Source organism: Trachinotus anak, unplaced genomic scaffold, assembly GCF_046630095.1.
Source record: "Trachinotus anak isolate AG129_WGS33_773 ecotype Australia unplaced genomic scaffold, CSIRO_AGI_Tana_v1 ptg000011l, whole genome shotgun sequence".
In the NCBI taxonomy this organism is placed as follows: domain Eukaryota; kingdom Metazoa; phylum Chordata; class Actinopteri; order Carangiformes; family Carangidae; genus Trachinotus; species Trachinotus anak.
In genome coordinates, this window is record NW_027273862.1 from 4,833,727 (window position 1) to 4,859,629 (window position 25,903).

Consider the following 25,903-nt stretch of genomic DNA (forward strand, 5'->3'; position numbering starts at 1 on the left):
TTTAACAGAAGGCTGGAGACTTGGAAAAAGTATGTAGCTTTTGATGCAGATATTAAATCCAGGTGTGAATCCAAGTTCATAACATTTGGACATAAAACACCATTGTCTCACTACTGCACTTGAATGAAAAAAAATCTGGCACATATTATTCGCTATGTGTATTTTGTTCCAGATCCAGATTTTTAAAGATTGATCTCTTAGAAAATGCCAGTAGACATACAATACAATACAACAATAGATGATTGTGCAGTCTTGGAGGATATCCTCATGTTGGTCACTGTCCCCACAGGGTTTGACAAACTCTATTAAAAACCTCCGTGATGTTGGTTTCCTTCAAGTCAAAGTTATCAAGGCTGCAGATCTGCTGGCTGCTGATTTAAACGGTATGTCACACACTTGGATTCAACGTCTTTCTTTATTCTGTTCTGTAAAATGGATGTTGGGCGCCCAGAGTTAAAGTGTTGTGTGTTGTGTTCTGTAGGCAAGAGTGACCCTTTCTGTGTGCTGGAGCTGGGGAACGACAGACTTCAGACCCACACCATCTACAAGAGCCTCCACCCAGAGTGGAATAAAGTCTTCACATTGTAAGTTTGACTTTCTCTTTCCAACCACATTTTATCATTAATGCTACAAGATGCATGCAGTCTGAAGCACTGTGGTACCTGACCTCCTTGTTTGTCTGCACAGCCCTGTCAAAGACATTCATGATGTTCTGGTGGTGACTATCTTTGATGAGGATGGAGACAAGGCGCCAGACTTTCTGGGAAAAGTTGCCATACCCCTGCTCTCGGTATACACTACCTCACTAAGAGTCCGTCATGTAGACAATAGACTAATCTATTTACACTCTGCGTCTAAATTAAAGTGAAGAGGGCGATAACACTCCAGTGGGTTGAAGACTTGCTAAGATGTAATCTGGCATGACTGATAGTCAGGCTCATGGCTCAGTTCAGCACCTGATGCCCTTTCTGTCCTGCAGATCCGCAGGGGACAACAGATCGCCTTCCCGCTGAAGAAAGAGGACTTAGGAGGACTGTCGAAGGGGAGCATCACTCTGGAGCTGGAGGTTATTTTTAACCCTGTGAGTAAAAGTTCAGCCTGCAATGAGGACAAGAGGCCATGATGGAAATGAAATACAGGCCTGATTCTGTCTGTTTCTCACCGCGTCTTTTTTTTTTTTTTTTTTTTTTAACTTTACTGTTTTTCATCAGGTCAGAGCAAGTATCAGAACCTTCCAACCCAGAGAGAGAAGATTCATGGAGGACAATCCCAAATTCTCCAAAAAGGTTTGTCACAGTTCTGATAATTTCAACATTTAATTCAGGGTTGAGGAATTAGTTTGATTCACTTTGGAACACATGCTACGTACATTTAACTTTTGTAATTTATTTAGTTTGCTTATCCAGAGCTGCATACAGTAGGAGGAATGTAAAATGTCATTAGATTTAATTTGAAGCTAGATTAGTTCAGATCGACTGAAACAACTATTTTGATATTTGATGAATTGTTGCAGACATTTCTCTGGTTTCAGCTGTGAACATTTCTTTATCTCATGTGAGAGTAAACAGAAAATCGTTGGGTTTCTGACTGTTTTTTGGACAAAACAAGTGATTAGAAGACTTCATGGTAGTTTTTAGGAATTTCTGTTTTTTAAAAATTAATTTCTCACATTTCCTTTACCTTTTTATAAACCAAACAATAAATTGATTGAGAAAGTAAGTAGCAGATTACTCATTAAAGAATATAACAGGTAATTGTAGCCCTAAACTCCATATCATTAAACATTAGTGGGAACCAACTGCAAGGAGGGTAAGGGTCAGAGGTCATTGCACTCTGACAATAAGGCTGAAGTAATTATTTTTTTTCTTTCTTAGAGACAGAGAGAGAGAGAGGGAGGTAGATAAAAAGTTGTAGAACTGATATTTTTTTTATCACTTAGCTCCAACATGAACCTTTTACCTTGGTTTTCTCTTAAAAACCAACAGCTTTAAAAGCAAGACTTTGCTTTGCCTGAATTAGGTGAATTGAGCTTTTAATTATTTTAATTGACCCCAACTGTGGCTGAGTTCTTGTCCTCTGTTCCACAACATTAGTTTGATATACAGTGTGAAAGACAGGGTGTGACACAGGGTGCCTGACTGTCTGTGCCCTGGACAAAGACTCATTGTTGTGAGACAATGGATAGTTCACTAAAGCCAAAATTGGCTTACACTCTGAGGACTTTGGTTGTAATGTGCAGGTTTTCAGCTTGTTTAAATGTTGAAAGTCTTGGTTGACAAAATCAGGTCAGATTATTATTTTTTGCCCCCTGACCACAATAACTCACTCGCTGTGTCACTAACTGACCACATGTTTCATATTTGGCTTGAATCGAACATAAACATAATTAAATGTATTATTATTATTATTATTATTATTATTATTATTAGAGTTATCATTATTATTATGTAATATTCATCTGTATCTTTCAGGCTCTGGCCAGGAACGTGCTGCGCGTTCAGACACTGTACAGGGCCATCATGTCGACTCTGCAGTACATCAAAAGCTGCTTCCAGTGGGAGAGTGTTCAGAGGAGCCTGCTAGCCTTCCTGGTGAAGTGCTTTCACTGCTTATCAACACACTATCTGCATTTCCCTCTGTTTTCCCTCTAAGGCTGCGGAAGACAACTGCAGTCTGGCCAACCCCTACTTGAACTCTCCCAGCGAGAATCTTAATCAATGCGGTGTTGGGCTCAGCAGAATCGCAGGCTTGGCCGCGGCTCTGTGCTGGAGTGGACGCTCTCAGTGTTGCGTGTGTCGCGGATGCAGAGCTAAACCTCAGCTGGAGAGAGTAGAGTCCCAGTGGAGTCGAGATAGAGTCTATTTTTGTTCTACTTCCCTGACAACTCATTAACCCTCTGTCCAATCTGTGCTTGGTTTGATTTAGACCCCATTATGCTGACAGAAGTCCAATTAAAAGGCTCTTCAGAGATAAGACTGATTCTCCATCCTGCCATTGTTCAATACAAGTGTTAAGCAAGTGTAAAGCCAGAAACACAGGAGAAGCCTTTCAGCCCTTGTGTTTTTAAAGTGCAAAGTGAAGTGGGTGCTGATCTTTTTGACATTATCATCCCTCAAATCTATCTCCATCAATACAACATACAGAAAGTTGTGCATTAATGATGCAGGCAATCAAGGTCATGCAGAGTTCTTTTTGTTTTTAAAGCTGATGTCCTGTAGATGGCACTAAAGCTTTTCTCAGCATCTAAACACTTTTCTTATAGGGCTGGTGAAGAGATACTGTACGCCAGCCAATAGTACAGTTTGTTCAATTTGCTGTGAAAAATGGGGGAGCTGCACAACAGATCTGTTATCTGAACACAAGCGACTGTCTGCATTTTAGCTTTTATTCAAGTTAGTCCTGGATGGGGTAAGGTCAGTGTGGTTTAACCAGAAACTGCTTGCAATTTAAATATTTAAAAGCACAGTTAGAGGCACCCACAATGGAAGACAAGATTCTTACACCATGTAATCCCCTCTCTCTTATAAATAGTGTTAATTATTGGGGATGATATTGTTGTTTTTTCTAACAGCTCAGACACACACTCTAAAGTAAGAATCATACAAGCATGAACAAGCACACAGTGTACACACACATTCGCCCACTGCAGCTCAGTGTTTGAAAGGCAGTACCATCTGTACTCGTGTTTTCACACTAATGCTCCCCGCCTTTTCAAGCCTCAGTGAGAAGACATAAATGCCTGTTTAATGCCGCCATATAAGAGTAATGAATCAAAGGTTCACTCGACATGACAGGAAATGGTGACGGGCTACCTGCAACCCCTGCCGATTGTCAGACACCATCGTGCAAAGAGCTTTAGTCAATATAGTATGCTTTAAGTGTATCTCATTAGGTTGGGTTATCTCAGCGAGAAGCCTCAATCCTGTTAGTGCCTTATCCTGCCCTCTGAACTATAGTAGATCACAAACTGTTGCCCGTCATCACTTTAGTTTGGAAAAGGTGCTGGGCCTTGCTGTTTTTATTTTGAAATATGAATAATGTCAATCAAAAGATGCAGCCTATTTCCAAATAGCACCTCCCAGTTTTCCACTCTCACTCCACCCAAACACAAAAACAAGAGAAGTTACCCAAAACACAAAGTGGCTTTCTTAGAGATAAGGCAAAGAAGAAGAAGGAGAAAATGGCGCAAGAGAGGAAGAACAAAAGCACAACTCCCACAAGGAAATCGGTGTCATCAGTGTGCTTCCCCCTCATCCTTGCACTTCATAAAAGAAATGTGTATTCCTCTCTTTAGGAAATATTTGTCGGTCTTATAACATCTTCTATATGAAATTCATTCATATGCAGCAAATTTTCTGTCACCTAGTCCTCAAAAAGAGACTCATGATGTATTTTCCAATTCCTGGCATCCAGTTAATTATTGCCAGCCAGTCGGTGATTGCAGGAAAGCAGACAACACCTCCTGAAATATAAAATTTTGGACTGAAGACAAAATGTGCAACATAACAGTAATCTTCATCCAACACTGATAGATTTTGCAGCTGCCAATGTTCATGAATCTTCTCCACTTGTGCTACTGTTACACTACATTTTAGCATTTACCAGTTGCCCCATAATTGTCACTTGTGGTTGTTCAGTGGAGGTTACTTGTTCTGGCTTTAACAGAATGAATGGTTTCAATGATGTGAGTGATTTCTGTGCTCTTGGATTACATCTGTGCAATGCAAACCCTTCCCTAAGCATTAGTGTGGAAATCCTGCTGCGTTCTGGAAATGTGCTACCCTCCTGTTCAGTAGCTCTCCCAGCATTAGGTGGCCTTTCATATTTTTTATTTCCTCTAATCTGGATTGTATTTCCAGATCCCTTCTTGCTGTCGAAGACTGTGTAATGCCTCTCAAGCTGAAATGGGCTGCAGTTATCACAATCTTTATGGGCTGAGTATACATTTCCACCAAAGCGTGACTTGGCTTTCCCCTTGTCCCGGCTCTCCCACTCATTACAAAGTCCTCACTAATAAAACATAACCCTTTCAGTGAGGAACTGGTTTCATCTCCTCTCCCAGGCCCTGTTTTGGCTTGTGATAACACAGACAAGAGCGTGCTTGGCTTTTTGCACATTAAAGCTGATGGTGGTAGTGGTGGTGGAGGCAGGGAGGAGGGGGATCATCTTTTATGCCAGTTGGTGCCTCAGAGGAGAGTGATGTCTTTACCAGATGTTCACTTCTATTTTTATTAGCATTTAAAAACCTGTAAACCGTTCCCCACGCCTTTTGGCTCGCTGCCATTTTGGCCGGTGCTGCCGCTCTTACAGGATTATTTTATAGTTCCATTTAGCTGTCCAGACATCAGAAGCCATATTTCTTTATTCTCTCGTCCATTTTACTTGAGCCACACACAAGAGCAAGTGCATCATAAGTGCCATTATGGATTTTAATGACATATTCACCCTCCGTATGCGGTCAGCTTTAATGTACACAAGATGAGAGAGGCAGAGCAATTAGACTTATGTGGTTAATGTCAGTGTATATGCAGGGACTGGAGGAAGAGTCAGTCCTGCTGAGCAGAGTGACCGCGCCGCACAGCATATGCAGGATAACTATATGTAGGAAGCCAGGCTTTATGGTGGCAGGGTAGCCCTCATCAGCTTGATCTCTGCTTATCTAATCAATAGTAGATTGGATCAACCTTTAGCTAGCAGGGATTCAGGATCTATTGAAAATGTCTTTGAATGTGACTTAATGAAACGTGCTTTGTTTTGTCCTCCCACCACCATGGTGCCTGACCTGACTGATATCTGACCTCTGCCGGCAGGTGTTTGTGGTGACAGTATGGTACTGGGAGTTTTACATGCTGCCCCTCTTTCTGGTTTTGCTCATCTTGAGGAACTACCTCTGGATCCGCTCCGGTCGGGTTAGTCAAGACCTGGTGAGTCCAGAGCAGAGCTTGTCCATCTTGTTCTCCTCCAGCTCAGGGACCTGCAGGCTCCTATCCACACTCCTTTCTGTATTATGTAGAACAACAACTATCTCAACCACGTTTTGTTCTCATAATTAAAAGCTGCTTGTTTATATAAGTGCAGTGCATTTACCATTTATCATTTCCATAGCAACCAGCTGCACCTTCTGCATGGCACATAAAAATGAAATAACACATAATACATAAGCATAGAAAACTCACTGAAAAGACTAATCCAACATATTATTATAGCCTAAGATATTTTTCAGTGCTTGTCCTTTATTAACAGTGCTTTTTTTTTTCTTTTTTTTTTTCTCTTTTTTTTTGTAGTCTAGTTACTTATCCTGAATCCTGTGTCTTCTTCACTGTAATCTGTCTGTTGCCTGGTTCTTGTTGTGACTGGTCAAATTAGAAAAGATTTTTAATGCTCTGCTCGGAAAAAAAGTCACAATTAACAGTTTTTTTGGGTTTTTTTTGTTTTTTTTTTTTTACTGTTAACAGGAAAAAAGGATGTTTTTCATTGTAGAGCAGCAGCTGTATTTACTGTACACAGTAATGGTAGTTCAACACACACTATAGGTTATACCAAATTATATACACAAGGCACTGTTCAGACAACAACATACTTTATTATGATGTGAAATCAATGAAATGTGCTGATTTATAATTAGGCAGGCTGCAACTAATTATTATTTTTATTTTCAATCAATCTGTCAACAATTAATTAGTTGTTTAGACTGAAAAATGTCAAAAATTTGTGAAAAACAGTCAATCAGTGTTTCTCAGAGCCCAAGATTATCTTCAGAACTCTGAAACAGAGAGATGAAATTTACAACCACATAAAACAATAATAAATAAGTTTACATTGATCAGTTATCAAAATAGTTTGCAGATTGTTTTGTCAATAAACTAAACAATGAATTAGCTAATTATTTCAGCTCTACAACTATGTTAATTGATGCACTGTGTAGCCATGCTATATAAAATATTGCAACAAACTTTTTAAAATAACAGCTCCAGGTGTCATTTTAGAATTTCAGAATGCTTTTCATCATTTTAGATACATTTCAGACCCTGGGATAACATTTTGATACAATTATTATTTTTATTTTTAATTTTTATCAAAATTAATTTCAAGCTCCTGGAAATGTGATTTTGAATCTCTTTAATAATTAATTTCTTCTTTAGATATTTATTACTAGATACTCCACAATAAAAGTTAAAGTTTGAGTAAAATATTATATTTAAATCAATTCATTAAACAGAGGGCTGACAGTGGCACTAGGGCGACCACTAGAGGAAACTGTGAGACTCCTCATCATATTTGGACAAACTGTGCTATCAGTAAAGGGAAGTAAATATTTGAATGGCTTACTGCTTGCAATAAGGGAGTGTCCTATATATCCCACCTTTAGGACGCCTCTCAAGTATTGGCTTAGGCCAAATCAGATAAGTGATTACTTTTAACTCAGTATTCAGTAAAATGTATTTGTCTTTTTATTTGTGTACTTGATATTTTTATTTGCGTATTGGGACTTGTAATGTTTTCTGTTTTGTATGTTACCTGCTAAGGGACTACAGATGTAAATTAGCATTTTTGCCATAATTCGGCATGTTTACATCCTGTATTTTGTACTGATATTCATTAACATGCATTGTCCCTATCAAATAAACAAATAATCATGTTACATTACATTACATTATATTACATTCAAATACTCAAACTAATCTGCTTCATCAGAACTGTGTGGGTAAATTCCCTGATCATATATGATTCACTGGCAACATGAGCAAACAGCCTCACAGGGTTTAGATTTCAATTCAAATGTCACTCACTCCTGATTGGTTCAAAGAAAATGTGAGATATCACCTTTTTCCCTACCAGTCCCTCTCACTTCAAATGAGACAAAACAAAAATGATGGAAAATCTCTCATGTGAAATAACCAAGAACATTAATCATAATAAGAAGTTCATTGGAAAAAATAAATCTTTTAATACCTTTGATTAATTTTGTTGTGACAGTACTTACATAGTGTGACAAGAGGACACATCTGTGAAAATTTTGATCACAGTTAAGTTTTCAACCTATAATAACAGTTTTGGGTTTTTTTGGTAGTTTGTGGGCAGCAGAAGCAAGTTGATATTTTAAGTTAATGTGGTGTCATATTGGTATCACATTGCCTATTTATACATTCAGAAAATTCAGTATTCACAGGGTTTTAGAGCTTATTGGCTGAAAACAGCTGCCTGCTGCAGCCAAAAAAATACTTGGAGAGTTATGAGAATAGTAAAGTTGTTGGCTAAAAAACCAAAAAAATGAGCTTAAAGACACTAAGATGTTCAGAAGAGCTGAGGGGAACTGCAGTCAGGTGATAATTCTCACTTTCACATTCAAGTAATCACAAGATCCACAGTTGATATAAAAATATTGATTGCAGGCACTTCAACATATCTCAGTATAGAAGTACGAGTTGTGTTTCCTTCATGTGGCTTGTTGTAAAAAAGAAAACAAAGCCAACATGGCCTGTCAGTCAGTGTTTCAGGGGGCTGACTGCAGGGTCACCACTGAGCCACTGGAGTTAATACAGAGTCCCAGTGTCACAATGAGACAAAGTTTATCATGTAAAAGATCTTGGAGTCACTCATCTCTCTGTTACAATTCTTTTTTTCCAGGACAATATGGATTTGGATGAGGATGAGGACGATGAGAAGGTACGTTCATGTGCTGGCTGTTTATTTTTCCACTTCTTTGTTGACTCTGTATTTCTGGATGCAGATGAATAGAAGAGAATCTAGCTGTATTTTTTATTTATTTTTTTTCATGTTGACAAAGGTATCTGCCGATGATCTATGATTCCATGCTGTTAAGCTCTTTATTCAGCACCAAATCTTCTGATGCATTTTGATTCCTGCCAAAAACTAGTATCTCTTTGTAAACTTGTGGTTACCACAAGACATTTGGGTTTAATGAAGACATTTCCACATGTCACAACACATTCATATGCAAATAAAGGGGAGGAGAAAAAGGTTCTGCTGCATTTGGGAAAGTCCCTGCGCTTAACACACCATATAATACCATCAATATGGGACTAATGACAGCTCTTAGACATGCTTTTCAGAGCTTGTTTTGAAAGTTTGTGTTGAAAGTGTTACAATGCTTTTAGGCAATGAAATATTTCTCCAGAATGACAGCAGTTTATTGTAGACGTTTTGAATGGCCTGCGTCAGCCTGCTTCTTCTTACTGGTTCCAGTGGGAATATGACCCTGAAATGGCTCAAGTGGTTTAGTGCAGTGATGGATATTTGACTGAGGTGAAGCTAAATTGTCTTACATGTGTGTTTTAAGACTGATAGTCACTGTGCATATGGAAGATCCCAGGTTTGATCCCCTCTACAGCCCTTTTCCCAGGCTCATCCCCAAAGTCTTGATGGCACTGAGCCAGCAATCATTCAGTGATTCCAAGCAGAAGTGAACATATATCACAGAGATCACATAGTGACAAAGGCAGTGGCTTTGGCCAGTAAACACTCCTTCAATAACCACCACTGCCAGCCCACCATCCCCACAGAGCCCAGCTCCTGTCTGTAGTCCTGTAACCCTCCTCTGCGTTTGATGTGGACATGTGGCCGAGTCTCCGTCTGAAGTCTGGCTCTCACGGCAGAGATCTCCAGAGACTCTGGTCTCCTCTGTTTACTTAAAAGCCGTCCTTCCCTCCTGGGATCTGGTCTAGCCTGAGAACGGTACCTCTTCTCTTTCATAATGTGAAGTCCAGTCCCATTCTGAAGAGCCTTCACTTCAAAAAGACATGTTCAAACTTGCTTTCAAAGTATCTGCCTTTACATTCACATTCTGCAGACACTCTCATCCCAAGCGGCGATGAATGAGTCTGTTTCACTTCTGTGGCTTCTTTCTCAGAGACACTTGGATGGGCATTATTATGAAGTGTTACAGGGATCAAACCTGTGGCCTTGAGAATGTCTCAACAATGTCTCTTTGTCAGCCTGACAAACCAAAGCTGGACAAACTCAGTTAGTTTATATTTGAGCTGACAAATTATCACCAAATTGCTTTAGGCTACAAGGCAACCCAAACCAAGATGTTTGAAATATTCAACTTACATTTACTTAAGAATAATAAAACCTATTAAATTAAGAAAAGAAATAGTTAAATGTTAAATTTACAATTCAATTATCTACCTACATTATCCCAAATACAAGGGCAGTGTCAAATGGTTAACACAAAGAGCACAGAAATATAGTACAGGAAAACATACCTGAGCAAAATGAGTAAGTTAAACAACTCAATGTAACAAATTCTAGCAAAGATACAAATTTTAATGTTTGTACTTGAGTTTTACCTCCATTTTTTAAAAATCATATCATCTCATGTGTACTATTAGAACTAATAATGTGGTTTGTAAAAAATAGTTTTAATGTCTGTATGAAAGAAGATAATGTAAAAACCTTTATTAGATTCATGAACACAGAGTTTAATTTGACCTGTGCTAAAATACAAATACAGGACTGTTTATACTGTTATCATTCACTGTTTTTTAAATCTTTTCTGTTTGTTTCTTCTTTTTTACTGTCTGTGCTAAAAATGATCCACTGCCCCCTGAATAACTTTCCCCACCAGACAGAAAATATGAACCGTGAAGAAACCCTTGGAAGTCATAGACAGTGTGTGAACTTCCTCTAAGCAGTGAATGTTTGTGTTGTTTGTTGCTGTAGGAGTCAGAGAGGAGAGGGCTGATGGAGAAAATCCACATGGTACAAGAAACTGTCATCACGCTTCAAAACCTACTGGATGAGATCGCTTCTTTTGGCGAGAGGATGAAAAAGTAAGAATTAAAGAGCCATTACATTTTGTTGCTATTTACTATTGAATATCTATTTTTATTTCAATGTTTATGATCACAATATGAAAGGAACTGTATGAATATACAATGAATATTTTACCCTAGTATTTGAATTGTCCTGTCCTGTAATTATCCATAATAAAAGAAAAAAGTCTGCATTAGAGGGACCTCAGTTACATTTTATTCTTTACTGTATTTTATGTACAATCAGTAAATTCCTACCTGACACTTACAGATGTTTGTGATCTTCATTTGTCAGCACATTCAACTGGTCTGTGCCGTTCCTGTCCGTCCTGGCTTTGCTGGTCTTTGTCATTGCAGCAATCCTCACATACTACATCCCTATACGCTACATAGTTTTAATATGGGGTGAGTGTCAAGCACCGTTATGTTATCTGTGTGGTGTCTATGTGTCTGTATGCCTCCAATTTATTTCATTACCTCATAGACCCCCACTGTCAACCAGCAGTAATTTACTGTCATAGAAAAATTCTCAAGTGTTAGTTATTTCCTACTGTAGCTTCGTTCTATGATACACTGGATTTACAAGGTCAATGGATTATCCCCTTTCTCTCTTTACCATTAAATCCTTATGATGATGAAATGAAGCATATTCTAATGTTAAAATGTCTCACTAAAAATACTGGCTGAAGGGGTAGAATGTGTAATGTTCATCCAGCCTAAATAAAGTAAAACATGAAGAAGACACGTACTCTAGTACTCGTAGTAATATTTCTTGGACAGCGTGAGCCTCCTCTGCAGGTTTCTGTTTGTGTGGAAACAAAGAGCGCAGTTACAAGAGACTACTCTTAATGATATGTTGGTGTGAATTTCTGTTTTAGGTATCAATAAATTCACCAAGAAATTACGGAACCCATACAGCATCGACAACAATGAGGTGCTTGATTTTCTGGCGAGGGTGCCTTCAGATGTGCAGAAGGTAAGCCCCGCCGGATCAGCCGGCCAGGAAGCCCAAAATCCCAGAGCCTGCTAGCTTTGCGTTTTACTACAACAACTCCCAGGCATTCTTCACTCTTCTCTGTATAATTAGCTTCATCTGTATAATTACGTAGCCCTGTATAATTTCTGTTGTGTTTTGGTCATGAGACGGTGGAGGTCTGCTGCTGTTCCCAGGCTGAGAGACGCAGAGACGCAGCGCCTGGTGTCTCCTGTTTGAACTGAGCATGAGCAAACTGTCAGCCAGTGCACTGCACTGAGCTGGTTTTAAAAAATAATTTACATCACTTGAATATTTACCACACTTTCTCTACGAAAGTCATGATGAACGTTGCAGGACTTTTCACTGCTGGTTCAGAATGATTGCCTTGTCCAAAAACCACACACTTCTTTTTTAAAAGTGTGAACTATTCAGAATAAATCTCTCCTCCTCCATCTGTGTTCTGCTGTGCCGACCTCTATTCTCCCTTTATTCCCACTCTCCTTTCTGTCCCCTCTCTTTTAACACTCCGTCCTCTCTCCTCCTCTCTCTGTCTCTGTCCCTCTCTCTCTCTCTAAGCTGTTTGACCCCTTTTTGTCTCCTCTCTTTCCTTCTCCAATGCCCTTGGGTCTCAGTTTGACTCTCTGCGGTCTCTCCACTGACCGCTGTGGTTCTGTGTATAACCAAGTGTTGTCATTTTGCTCACTACACATCATCATCCTACTCTGCCTGAGTAAAAATGTTTTTGTTTAGCTGTAGTAATTGAATAAAAGCTGCATAAGACAAATGAAAAGAAATGTGTCGGAAAAGCTTATCCTGGTGCTGACTCCTTTCTCCGACTCTGTTTCTTATCTCCTGCAGGTTCAGTACAGTGAGATGAGAAGCAGCAGGAAGAAGAAAATCTCGTAAACAGGACCTGATGCTGCTCTTTGTGGGCTTCCTACCTAAAAACTGTTTCCAGTGGATCTGATGGTGGTCTGCAGAATCTCACTTTTTGTTGGTTTCAGGGTGTGTGGTAGGTCTGAAGCTTAATCTGCTGTGGTGATACACAGCTCTGCACCGCTCATATCGACCTGCACCTAAAGACCTTTCAACCAAAGACGTCCACACTGAGGACCCTGCAGAGATTACTTTACCACATTTTACTAATGTGACTACCTGTGCGTTCTTTGGAGCAATTTGTGAGAATATTTCCAAAGATTGTAGGTGTTTTATTGTATGTACAGTTTATTCTTTTAGATACTCAATCAGAAGCTGCTTTATTTTATATATAGGTTATATTCTCCTGAAACCAACTGAAATATCAGTTTGTATTATACTAAATATATATGTGCGGTATGTGTGTATTTTTCTGTAATTTACATTGACAAATATGAAGACTTAAATTCTAAAATGCATTATTCACCATTTGAAAAAATAACAATGTTGTTACTGGGAGATAAATTTCATTACGGGCAACTAAAAAAGTAGAAGTCTTCATAAAGCAGAAAAATATTTTTAGTAAATGGTTTTATTTTTATGCATGGTCTTTGTGGTTTTAAATATTAATGATGGATTTCAGGTCACAATCACTTTTCCAACATTTCATACTGCATGTCCGCACAGCAACATATGAAAAGTTAAATTAATAAATGGATTTATTTTTACACACAAAGGTGAGCACCTGCATTGAGTTTTAGATTATCCTGCACACAGAAGATGCACTGCGCTCTGTACACACTGAACTTTATTTATTGATGATAATCACTGATGAACACTTTGTGTCTCTCATTTCTAACAGCAATAAATGCACATAATCACGCAGTGTCGCATCTTTTATCTGCCTCACTCTCAGTTCTATGCTGTGTCCCTCTGAATTCCCCTGCACGCCATGTTCAGCCTCTCCATGCTCCCGTACTGCAGGATTGTGGGCGTCTTAACAGCACAGTTTCCGAACCCCCCTCTCTTCATTAGGCTTTCATGAAGCGATGTGAGGCTGTTCGAGACCTCACCAGCACCCGGGCTCCCTGCTGTGTTGACGGCCCTTGGGCGTCGCCACAAGCAGAAGAACCTCTGCGACCTCCTCTCAGCTGCTGTGACGAGATGCCTGCAGCCAGCATCCTATCAACCACAGCAGCCAGACGAACCTCCGGTACCGGGCTGCTCACCACTCAGCAGCAGCAGCAGCAGCAGCAGCAGCAGCAGCAGCAGCAGCAGCAGGAGGAGGAGGAGGGTTTTAAAAGCAGCCACAAGCAACAACAGCAGCACCAATTTAGGGATTGGAGAATTGGAATAGTTAAGATGCCGGCCTTCAGAGTAATACCCTGGGATTTATGGCTTTTAAGTCAGAGCGCGTGGGCTCTCAGTCAGCAGCCTCTTAAATGAGAAATGAGTAAATTGGAGGAACATTTCTCATTAAATACAATAAACAGTTTTTGTATCAAATGATGATTGACTTCAATAGATACTTGAGTGTAATTGATGTCTGTAACACTAGATTTTGTGATAAATCCATGAAATAACATCTCATCTTGTGAAATAAGCTGAATGTCCTTTAACTGCTTATTGCAATTTCCACACAATATCCCACACAATGCTACACATACATATGAAATAATTTGATCATTTGTCCAATTGTCTTGAGGACAGAGGGTGTGGAGAACGTGGCAGATGATGACCTGTGTATCTCTTCATCCAGTTATAATGTTGACTTAGGTATTCAATATTAATAACCCGCTGTCAAGGACACTGGAAGGACATCTCAATTTGACACTTATAGGCTCAGCATGAATATGTATGGGAAGCAAGACGCGTCAAAATTACCAAGTAAAATCATGGTTCACACGTGGGGACTAATGTGATGTGGCACATGCATTCTGATGAGCCACAAATACAGCGGCTGATAGGTCTCAAAAGACTTGTTACAACTCAGTATCGGACCTGAGAACAGTCAGCTGTGTCTGTGTGTGCATGTGCGTGCCTCTGTGTGTGAGTGTGTGCGCAAAGAGGGGAGCTGCATATAAAGCTCTGTAGAGGTTGTGAATGACCATTATTATCTATTAAGTCTATATTAACTCATTAATAACTACATCCAGCATGGACCATTTGGAGAGGTCTAATGAGCAACACAGTGTTTAACTGGTTCCTGAAATAAGAGATCGCCAGTGAGCCAACTGCAGAGCAGCTGGGAGCTGTGTCCACACTGATAGGCCAGGTGGTTGGTTTGTGGCTCACTTTGTGCGTCTGTGACAATTCACCCTCAGACTCTGGCTGCTGGTTTGAAACCGTATGGGCACCGGTATTCTGTTAATGATTATACATTCACTTTTGTCTGAGAGGGAATAGAAAGTGGCATAAAAGCAGACACATGGTAGATTTTAATGCTGGAAGCTGATACCAGTCAAATATGTTCAGATCACACTGAGCTCTTGTTGAATGTTATGAATATACCTCCTCTCGTCTTCTCCACATCACGTCTGTTTTCAAACATCCGCACTCGTCATAAGAGATGTATGATGATCCTGAAATTGTTCTGATAATGTGAATCATCATTACCATCATTACTGCTGACCTCTAGCTAACAACTGCTAATGTGTTTTAATAAAGGAGGGCTTTTCAGACTGCATGGCTGGAGTAAGCAGTTTGACCTGAGAATGCACTTTTTGAATGAAGGTTTTAATTAGGAAAATAACTAGAGCAAAGCATGAGGTGAACGAATTTAATATACTGCGATTATCTCCAAAATATTTTATTTTCAAGGAAAATAAATCACCACAGCAGGTTTTTCAATTTTAAGGAACAGTTTGACATTTTGGTTGCCTGTTTGAATGTTGATATAACTTTCATGTCTGTTAAATATGAGTTTAGAGGCTTAAGTCCAGAGGAAGTAGCCAGTGGCTGTATCTACAGTTAACAAAGTCTGTTGGAGTGAAAACCAAATTACATCTAGAATTACTGTCTCATAGTTGTATGCCTCCACCAACCGGCCAAGTTGCAGAAAATATGGTCACAATATTCCCTCCCTGAGTTACAGCGTAGAATAATGACCAGAAGTGTTTTTGCAGAACGTTATGATGTTACAGTTGATTTTTGACCATTTGGATATAAAAAGTCACTTCATTTTACCGTGATAGACATTTGTGTTAAATTATGTCATAATTAGTAAATGAATTTGTAAGTTACAGCCAAAGAAGCGCTTTGTGAGGTCACAGTGACCTTTGACCTTTGACCTTTGAGTTCAAAAGAATGTTTGTCTCCTCAAGGCGTTACTGAGATATCGTGTTTACGAGAATGGGACGGACGTACGAACGGACGGACAACCTGAGAACATCCATAGCTAACACTTCATGCGTCCGGTCCTGGCCGTTGCCGGAAGTTGCATTCTAACAGTTGCCAGGCAACGAGCAGAGACCTGAGGAAGTAAACAGTGCCCAGCCAAGAGACAGACCAGCAGGTTGTAAAACAGCAACGTGTGATTTTTACAGTTAAGATTTGTTCAAATTAAACAAATTAGATTTAACATGTTAATTATCTTCACAGGTCGTGGACAGAGCCAAGCAAGCTGTTTCCCTTTGCCTTTATTCTAACGTCTCAGTTTTAGCAAATAGACAAAAGAGTGGTCCCTTCCTCTAACTCTCCAGGAGAAAGTGAATAAGCACATTTCCAAAAAATAGCTCTTCCTTTTGAAGATCAATCTGTTCTCATTTCGTCAGGTGAAGACTTTTTTACTCTCCTACTGCAACAGGAAGTGTTTCAGCTCATCTGGGATCAACAGCTTTGTCATCGAAAGCCTTGATTTTTAAAACATTTCATTTCTTTCTAGTCTCATCATCAGTCAACAATGATTAGCTGTATGTAGTTTCAGTAATTAGCTTGATTTTGACCATGTGGACATTCCACAGACCACCCTATCGCTCCCCATGGTGTTGACAATCCTTCAGGGAGTCTGGGTCCAGGTAAATCACAGACACAGTGTGTACTGACAGTTGTGCTGCCCAGAGGCTGTGGGGTGACTGTGCTGTCCCGGAGCAGGCCAACATCAAAGCCTTTGATCCAGAAGAGCCTGAGGCAACGAACAGCCAAGAGCTCTGATCCACAGAGGAGATGCAAAATGATGCGGTGGGAGACCAAAATTCTGATATTAAGTCGGCCTTTTGTCTGTTTTATTTCAGACACATGAATATTGTGTGTTATCAACAGTCCTTTACCCTTAAATGTTGTTAGAATCACACACTTTGAGGTGTAAATGTATTAAATGTTCACAGTTTTACACGGTGCGCATTGACTTACATTGTAAAATTCTGTGCTGGACAGCAGAGCTCATACTGCCCTCCAAGAAACTGGAACAATCACAATCTGTCTGTTGCCATTTTAAGTCTTTTGAAGTGTTTATTTTTGTCATTCCACAACAGGCAAAATCCACTGATGATCAGGAAATTACATCTACAGCATTTAATGTTGTTGCCATACAAATAAACTTAAAGAAAAACTTAATTCTTCATACTTTTGTTGTATTATCTTAAAGGGTGGCAGACATGTATTGTACATTTTAATTAGTGTCACCAAACCCCATGAAAAAAAATCTGTCTCGCAGTAGTTTTGCACTTCCCCCACCTGCATGTGACCCTCAGTCCCATGTGCACTAGTCCCCACTGAATCTAAACCTTTATAACTGGTCTCCAATAAATAGTTTCAGCTTTTAAAAAAATCATTACATGATTTCCTTAAACCTCTGGACACTGTAGAAAACTTCACTCAAGCTGAAGTTCATGGTCAATCTGTTTGGGACTATTTTCAGCCATGGATGAATGCGTGTTTGGTCCTTTAGTGGTTCCCAACTTTATACCCCCACAGCCAGGGCCCCTGACTCCACCCATCATGTTCCAAATGTATTCATCTGAATGTGAAGAACCAGATAATATTGAACCATTAATAATACAATATAAAACTTAATATTTCTTCCTACAGTTGAGCTGTCAGCGTTTAGGTTGGTTTGGTTAAGTTTGCATTTGTGCAACTTGGTGTGCCCAAAGCTGGATGTCTAACGATTTCATCCACATAGCCATTAATTTAATCTGTATCTTAATCCCTTTTTTACTTTTAAACAGCTATTTTAATCACGTCACCATTACTTTTAGTTAACTCTTTCAGTTTCTCTACTTTCATGCTGATAGTCTATATAATATTATCATAAATAAATAGTATAAATAAAGTTTATAGGCAAAACTAGACATCTTAGCAAGTGAAACAAAAACTAAATGTATCATTTGCTTGAATTTATTTCAACCAGGTATACCACATATGTGTGACTTCAGTGACTCTCTCCAGCAGCAGGACAGTATAAGTGGGACTGACTCTGGGTGTGTTCACGGTTATAAAGGAACATGTTGCCCAGTGCAAGTGTTTTAATTGTTTCTGGAAACAGTGGAGCTCTTTGGTGTAGAGGAACAAGCTATGTCAGGCTTTGGTCACAAACACACACACACACACACAAAATACTTGTTAGTAGAATCAGTTCTTTGTTGGTTTGGATCTTTTCATGGGATTGTTTGACAATTGAATCAATGAAATATAGATTATTACAAGCATCCCTAAATGAGATCTGACTGTCAAGGTTTTCCTGTCTGCATCTCAGAGCCTCATGCAAGTTTACACCAGTGTATGTGTGAGCTGATTTACATGAGTCACACAGATTTAATAAGCAAAACTAGAAACAAAAATGTATCTTTTGCTTGAATTTATTGTAATCATGCATGGGTTAAATTACAGATCAGAGGTCTCACACATAAACAGACTTATTCTTATATCATCCTGCCTTGTTGAGAAAGAACATAACAGGAACTTGCACTTGTCATTGAGATGATAACTTTGATATCAGCATTGCTGCTAGCAGCCGTAGAGCGTGTTGATCCTCCTGATGTCCCAGTAGGACATGCCCTGCCTCTGGCCGATCTGGACGTTGGGGTCGGGGATGGGGGTGATGGAGTCCGCCCCGTACTGGATGGAGAAGGCTGTTTTTCCGTAGTGCATGATGGAGGAGTAGTCGTAGGGAGTGTTCAGGTTGTTGGTGGACTGCTTGTAGAAGTTGTAGGCCATCTGTGGGTCGATGTTCTCCCAGTTGATCCTGACGTAGTAGTCGCGGTCGCTCCTGGTCTGTTCGTGCTGGAAGCCCAGAGCGTGGTTGATCTCGTGCTGGATGATGCCGTGGTAGAGGCAGCCCTGCCTGTTGAGAGAGAGCACCTGTCTACCTCCCTCTCTGCCCAGAGAGGAGAAACATCCAGCTCTGTTCTCGATGCTGATGTAGTCGTACTCGTTCTTACGGGGGACGAAGCGGATGCAGGTACTGCTGTGGAAGGACTTCATGGCGTTGTCGATCGTCTGCCTCTCCCAGCTGGTGAACTCACCGCTCATGGTGAAGGGGATCATCACCAAGCCGTTGGAGGCTTTTCTCCACAGGCAGTTCTGGGACCAGCACATCATTGCGTTTCTGGTTCTGGGAGCTAGCAGGTCTCCTTCCAGCAGGATCTCATTGGTAGCGTTGTTAGAAGTCAGAATCCTGGTGGTGATGTCCATGGTGTCTGGGACTTCTTCTGCACTTCCTTCCTCCTGAAGAGGATGAGCCTGAGAGAGGCCAAGCAGGAGCAGTAGCAGCAGGCTGGCAGAGGGAGTCATCTTCAGGGTCAGTCTGGAGGCTGTGGAGCTTCTGAGGACAGACTGGTTGAAGGTTGATGTTTGAGTCAGTGCAGTCCAGGGTCTTTATACTCTCCTCTGCAGGTGTGTCTGCAGGAGGATTATGGGCTGGGGTCCACACTGCTAGTCCTAAATAAACCTGTGAAGGGAGGACTCCACAGACAAACCCACTGTTTCAACATGGTTTGTCTGATCATTAGATGGACGAACACAGCTTCACTAGGTGGGATTTTCTTAAGCTGAACACTTTATATGGTCTTCAGCCAAATAAAGCTCATATTATCTGAGAAGAACTACCCTTACTGAAAACAGAGGGATTTATATTATCATTTCTTTGAGACCTCCTGATGATAGTGATACGAAAGATAGGAACAGATAATACACTCTGAATGGATTCAGACAGCATCCAAATATTTGCAGTAATTGGTTTGTCACAATTTGTCACAAACCTCACACTTCTTCAATAACTCTGTCAAATTGAAAACACATACACTTCATCCACACTCTCCTATAACCAAGACAACTCACTGTTTTAAGTGGTGGCACGATCTCTGATGTTAATTGAGCTTAAAGGTTTGTAAACCAATTTAGAGTAAGACAAAAAAGTTCTCCTTCATTCAGACTTTCTATTTATTAGCAGAGTCATGGAGGTGACACTGTATATAAGGTGTGAAGCTGAAGTACTAGTCACCAAAGTAGTATGACTCTTATCATGATTTTCCAGAATGTAAACAAATAGCCTACAGACAAAAAACGCAGGAGGATACTTAGTCTTATTTAATTTAAATAATCAGACATTAACATAGCTGAATGGAGAAACCTTCTCCATCTTACAAGAAAAGGAGATCACTTGGTTTTATTTTTGTTTAAGTCAGATGCTCAGCTCTGTGACAGAAATTTGATGATTATACATAAGAGGCACAAACAGGCAATGATACGCAGAGGGATTCATCCTCGCTAACTTTATTAGTTTTCACCAGATTTGTTATGAAACTTGACTCATGTTACACAGGTGTTAGTTTTAACTCATCATCCTGTGCTGAAGCCTGCACCCTGTCTGATTTAACAGTAGATGAGAAAATGATGAGCTGAAGTTAGGGACCATCTCTAAAGTGCATAAAGAATGTCCAAGAGAGATTTTAGGATTTTGTCGTTAGCTTTCTTTTATTTTCTTTTTATACACACTTCAAACCAACTTCTTTTTCATCACAGTTTCAGAAATATGTATATATAGACTATAGCTTTGCATTACTCCCAAATAGTCAATTTATAACCAGTACTCAACGAAACCACTGAACATATAATATGAATATCTAAAGACATGCGTACAGAGTAGAATCTATGAAAAGGTCCTTTTAATTTGGCCTAAACATATGACATTATCACAGGACCCTGTTCCTTCATTGGTCTGACTTTTTGATCAACAACGGGGCTGTTACATTGTTTTCGTTCATGAGAGATATTGTAATAACTTTTTTGTTTTGTATAGTTAAAAAACAAAACCTCTGGCTACAGATCTCCAGGGACTGATTCTACAGTCCAGTTCCTCTTTTGACAATCATTTAGCTGTTTAAAATATGTCAAAGCTGGTTCAGTGTAGTACATAGACCGTAAGTCACACATCTCAGAATTTATTACAAATGAAAAAATCTCAGTTTCAAAGCTTATGTCTACAAAAGCTTTAAATTTACCTGTTTGCAGATCTCCTAATTATTTTCTCAAGAATTTGTTTCAGTTTTTGTATTATTTTGAAAACTTCTTTTTTTTTTTTTTACACATATTGTAATATTTTTGTAGTGTTATCCTGAGTATTTTTTTGTTCAGCATACCTTTCTCATTCTTTAGACAATTGGTCAGTTGCGCAGAAACTAAAGAAAAATGACTACACCGTTACAAAATAGTTTTTGTTTCAGTCCCTTGAAATCAAAGTGAAAGAGATTTCTACTTCTAATGTTTTGCAGATATTCATTAATTATTGAGCAATCCCACACATTGCTCATTGATTGCATGTTTGTGCTAATGTGTGCATATGGAAACTTTTCACAGGTATGAACACTGATAGACAAAGAAAATAACGATACATCAGTCATGTTGCTTTATCTTTATTACAGACATTTTAGGCATGTTGGGGGTCATTTATTCTGTTCTCTGACTATTTGAAAGAATGTGGTAAAAGGGACATGAAGCTTCACCATTGGTTCCATAGATAAAAGTAACTTTTATTACAGAAAAACAAAGAGAAAAAAGCATTTGACATCAGCATTGCTATTAGCAGCCGTAGAGCGTGTTGATCCTCCTGATGTCCCAGTAGGACATGCCCTGCCTCTGGCCGATCTGGACGTTGGGGTCGGGGATGGGGGTGATGGAGTCCGCCCCGTACTGGATGGAGAAGGCTGTTTTTCCGTAGTGCATGATGGAGGAGTAGTCGTAGGGAGTGTTCAGGTTGTTGGTGGACTGCTTGTAGAAGTTGTAGGCCATCTGTGGGTCGATGTTCTCCCAGTTGATCCTGACGTAGTAGTCGCGGTCGCTCCTGGTCTGTTCGTGCTGGAAGCCCAGAGCGTGGTTGATCTCGTGCTGGATGATGCCGTGGTAGAGGCAGCCCTGCCTGTTGAGAGAGAGCACCTGTCTACCTCCCTCTCTGCCCAGAGAGGAGAAACATCCAGCTCTGTTCTCGATGCTGATGTAGTCGTACTCGTTCTTACGGGGGACGAAGCGGATGCAGGTACTGCTGTGGAAGGACTTCATGGCGTTGTCGATCGTCTGCCTCTCCCAGCTGGTGAACTCACCGCTCATGGTGAAGGGGATCATCACCAAGCCGTTGGAGGCTTTTCTCCACAGGCAGTTCTGGGACCAGCACATCATTGCGTTTCTGGTTCTGGGAGCTAGCAGGTCTCCTTCCAGCAGGATCTCATTGGTAGCATTGTTAGAAGTCAGAATCCTGGTGGTGATGTCCATGGTGTCTGGGACTTCTTCTGCACTTCCTTCCTCCTGAAGAGGATGAGCCTGAGAGAGGCCAAGCAGGAGCAGCAGCAGCAGGCTGGCAGAGGGAGTCATCTTCAGGGTCAGTCTGGAGGCTGTGGAGCTTCTGAGGACAGACTGGTTGAAGGTTGATGTTTGACTCAGTGCAGTCCAGGGTTTTTATACTCTCCTCTGCAGGTGTGTCTGCAGGAGGATTATGGGCTGGGGTCCACACTGCTAGTCCTAAATAAACCTGTGAAGGGAGGACTCCACAGACAAACCCACTGTTTCAACATCTAATCCCCCAACGTTTTTCTCCATTTTGTCCTCTGTGTGTGTCAAATTACTCTGTAGCTATAGCTACAGCTACAGCGTTTCTTTCCTCTACAAATGGCTTTTTCACAACCTTTACCAAAGCAGCATATAAATTAAAATCAAATGTGTTAAATTTGTGTGACCCAAATACTATGATGACCTGTGTAATTGAAATCCCCAGTGTGCCTTTTATGACAAGCTGTTAAAGTTGTAGCAAAAGCCGTGTGTCCCGCTATGAGGATGATAGACGGCCTATTGAAACTCTTGCATATGTAGAAGATGGTAATAGGTTCCTGTGGGACATGTTGCTGTGGCTGTGGCTGAGATGGCTCTCTCGTCAAAAAAAAAAAAAAAAGAATACTAAATTGTATGAAACAGTCCGGGCCATTGTATAAAACCATCATGGCTGCGCCTCCATCAGGGACAGCGAGTGTACACCAGTAACCTTTGTTCGCTGATGCAAGGATGCAAATTTATTCATTTTTATCAGTGAATTTGTTTTCTATTAGTTGGATGCATCCCTTTTTAAACTTTGAGCACCTTTAATTTTTTTAATCTAATTTTCTTTCCATGTTTTGATGAATGATGAAAGATCTGCAGGCCTTGAAAACATCTTTATTCTGTAATAGATTTGAAAACTTCATGAGATATAAATGTTTTTTTTACTGGTGTTTAACAATGTGGCCTGGATCTTCTCTTGTCTTGTGAAAATATGAAACTCTCATTTGTTCAATTTAATTATCACATACAAACCTACTACACCTCCCTTGAATCCTGGCCTCATATAAAGTGTAAAGATGAATTGTGAAAAGAATGTGTTTTCTCTCAATCGCCCCCACCACCCCCCACCCACCAACACCCTCTCCCCTCAATCTCATCAGCCACTGTGATTAAGGTTTGGCATTGGGGATTGTGCTGTCTTTTTGGAGAGATATTTCAGCTGCATTTCTGACACTCTGAAAGGAGAGGGAGATAAAGGAGGCGTCGGGGAAAAAACTCCTTCCCGTTGTGTGAGTCCTAGAGAGGGCCTTGAACCCTGCCATTCACGCCTTTCTCTCCATCAGCTGAGTCTAATTGCCAGAGAGGACAGGAGACCCCAGGCCCGATCGTTCCTTATCCTCTTTAGCGCTTTCAGGCGAGTGAAAGGCGAGCTTCTGCTTTTGATCTTTTCTCTGATTCGCTTTTTCTTCTCTGTCATCCCTACCATCCTCTCCTCAGGAGTGACACCAGCTCCTTTCACTGCCTGCCCCCGTCTCCATCTGCCCAAAATAATGACCAAGGCCCAGGCATTATTAAACAGAGGTGGAGAAGGGAGGTCAGCACTGGGAGAGGGAGAGGGAGGTCTGGATGGGGACTCCAAACTTGTCTAAGGAGGGGTGCCCCTATTCCAAATCTACTCCGTAGCCTCTCTGTGTCCCCCTAGATTCATCCCTTACAGTTTTCATGGCCTTAGCCTGGAGAAAGCCCATTCTTTAGCAGACCACAGACGTGAAGGCTCGTCCTTTCCCAGAGGCGCTGCTACAATAAGACCCCAGGCTGTTTGAGACAATGGGGCCTGTGTGATCTCTCAGCCAGACTCAGGATGAGACGATGCCTTGCTTGCCAGTCCCATGGGAGGGTAGACCCAGTGGTCATTGTTGACAGCTAATAGACAGCATCTTTCCACTGGCAGGCCCCCCAGCAGACTGTGTCATTTTAGGTTGCTTAAAAACAACACTCAGGCTGGACGGAGGAATTCTATCAAGAACAGCAGTTTGTTTGCAGATGAAAATCATTCCCCTCACAAATCTGAAAAGCTAACACTGGGGGGTGATTGGATGAATACAGCCGGCAAGCAAAGACGGCATTTGTGGGGGGGGGGGGGATTCAATATAACTTATCAAAGGGAAACTGGTCATATGTCTGAAAAGACCAGAATTAGAATCACTTCATTCAGCAGGAACAATAAAATTACAGGCGTTTGTTTTTCTTAAAGCAGCGCAGAGACATACTGACAGCCAATTATAGAGCCATACATGCTGACACACAAGGTGCTCGACAATGCAAGGCATCAGGAACAAAAGACAACACATATCACTCTGCAATTACACTTTTAACACATATAGCAATGGTACATGCAGACGCTGCGTTTGGAATAAGTCAGATCAATTTTAGAGATGATGTAACAGCCGTCACCTGTCTGATGGCTGCTCTGGTTTCCTACAGGGAGGAATTATATGCAGTCCCAGGGAATGTATGTATACTAAATATGTGGATATTTCATTACACAAACAAAGTTCAAGTGTTTTTTTAATGCTATTGAAGCCATGGTGGTGGTACAAACAGTGATGTGGACTGTCTGTTTGCTTTTCAGACTTTCAAATATGTGACAGCACTCTGTGTGTGTGGCCAAGATCCCAATAAAATACAAACACAATCGAACTAAAGTTTTGCGATCTACATCAGCAGATACTGTATGTACCCAATACAACAAGGGGTTATTCAGGCCACATGCATGAAATAAAAGACTTCTCTCATTTACTCTGAGCAGAAAATGTAACATCAAAACAATTCTTCATCTGTTTCTTTATCCAGTTCACTGTTTTCACACAGGTGGTCTGAAAGAAAGTTATATTTTCAAAAATGTAACCAAAAAAACAAACAAACAAACAAAAAAAAGTTTTTGAAAATAGTCATAAAGAAACACAGGTCATTGAAGGAGCTTGGATTTATATATTCTGTACAAATATAGAAATTAAAATTCTGATATTTTTCTTTACTTACAGTTCGTAAATAGGCTGCGTGCCGCTGTCTGCATGTGTGCAAGAGGCCACAATCTAACACAGCACAGCACAGCTTCACACATTCAAACCTCTCTCTCTTCTTAATTGTTGTCTGTGAATGTAAATCCTTGTAGTTCTCATTATAAAATTTCTTCTTGTTGTAACAGTGATTAACCTTGATAAGTGTCTCAAACTGTGCAGTGCTGGGTCCTTGAATTTGAGTAAAGTCCTTGAAAAGTCCAAGAATTTGATGAGTCTTTAAGAAGATGTGTGAACCCTGCAAATTAAAAGTGCTCAAAGCAGAAAAATTCCCCCAGTGAGTGACATATTATTATATTTTATATCACTGATGCATTCATGTGTAAACATTGTGTTACTGTTGTAGTTGGCTGAGGTGAGGCTGAATCTTTTGGTTTCATTTTTAATAATATGTCAAATGTTTGTAGGTT

The 25,903-nt window shown here is 40.3% G+C and overlaps 3 protein-coding genes across 4 annotated transcripts in view; 1 reads left to right on the forward strand and 2 right to left on the reverse strand.

Moving 5' to 3' along the window:
* LOC139627441 (multiple C2 and transmembrane domain-containing protein 2-like) overlaps window positions 1-13,554 on the forward strand; it is a 37,121-nt gene extending 23,567 nt beyond the window's left edge. For both annotated transcript variants that reach the window (XM_071488181.1, XM_071488182.1), the window contains 12 exons: window positions 290-383; window positions 482-584; window positions 688-790; window positions 980-1,081; window positions 1,212-1,286; window positions 2,472-2,591; window positions 5,811-5,924; window positions 8,629-8,667; window positions 10,687-10,796; window positions 11,074-11,183; window positions 11,657-11,754; window positions 12,613-13,554. In XM_071488181.1, the coding sequence (XP_071344282.1) occupies window positions 290-383; window positions 482-584; window positions 688-790; window positions 980-1,081; window positions 1,212-1,286; window positions 2,472-2,591; window positions 5,811-5,924; window positions 8,629-8,667; window positions 10,687-10,796; window positions 11,074-11,183; window positions 11,657-11,754; window positions 12,613-12,660 (1,116 nt within the window). In that variant the 3' untranslated portion in view covers window positions 12,661-13,554. The remainder of the gene's footprint in view (window positions 1-289; window positions 384-481; window positions 585-687; window positions 791-979; window positions 1,082-1,211; window positions 1,287-2,471; window positions 2,592-5,810; window positions 5,925-8,628; window positions 8,668-10,686; window positions 10,797-11,073; window positions 11,184-11,656; window positions 11,755-12,612) is intronic.
* Window positions 13,555-18,615: 5,061 nt separating this feature from the next.
* Window positions 18,616-19,980, reverse strand: LOC139627714 (high choriolytic enzyme 1-like). The gene has a single exon (XM_071488742.1). It carries the CDS (start codon window positions 19,399-19,401, stop codon window positions 18,616-18,618), a length of 786 nt encoding a protein of 261 aa, XP_071344843.1. The 5' UTR covers window positions 19,402-19,980.
* A 1,362-nt stretch (window positions 19,981-21,342) lies between these two features.
* On the reverse strand, window positions 21,343-22,595 carry LOC139628396 (high choriolytic enzyme 1-like). Its single transcript, XM_071490032.1, has one exon. It carries the CDS (start codon window positions 22,471-22,473, stop codon window positions 21,688-21,690), a length of 786 nt encoding a protein of 261 aa, XP_071346133.1. The 5' UTR covers window positions 22,474-22,595; the 3' UTR covers window positions 21,343-21,687.
* Between the last annotated feature and the right edge of the window lie 3,308 nt (window positions 22,596-25,903).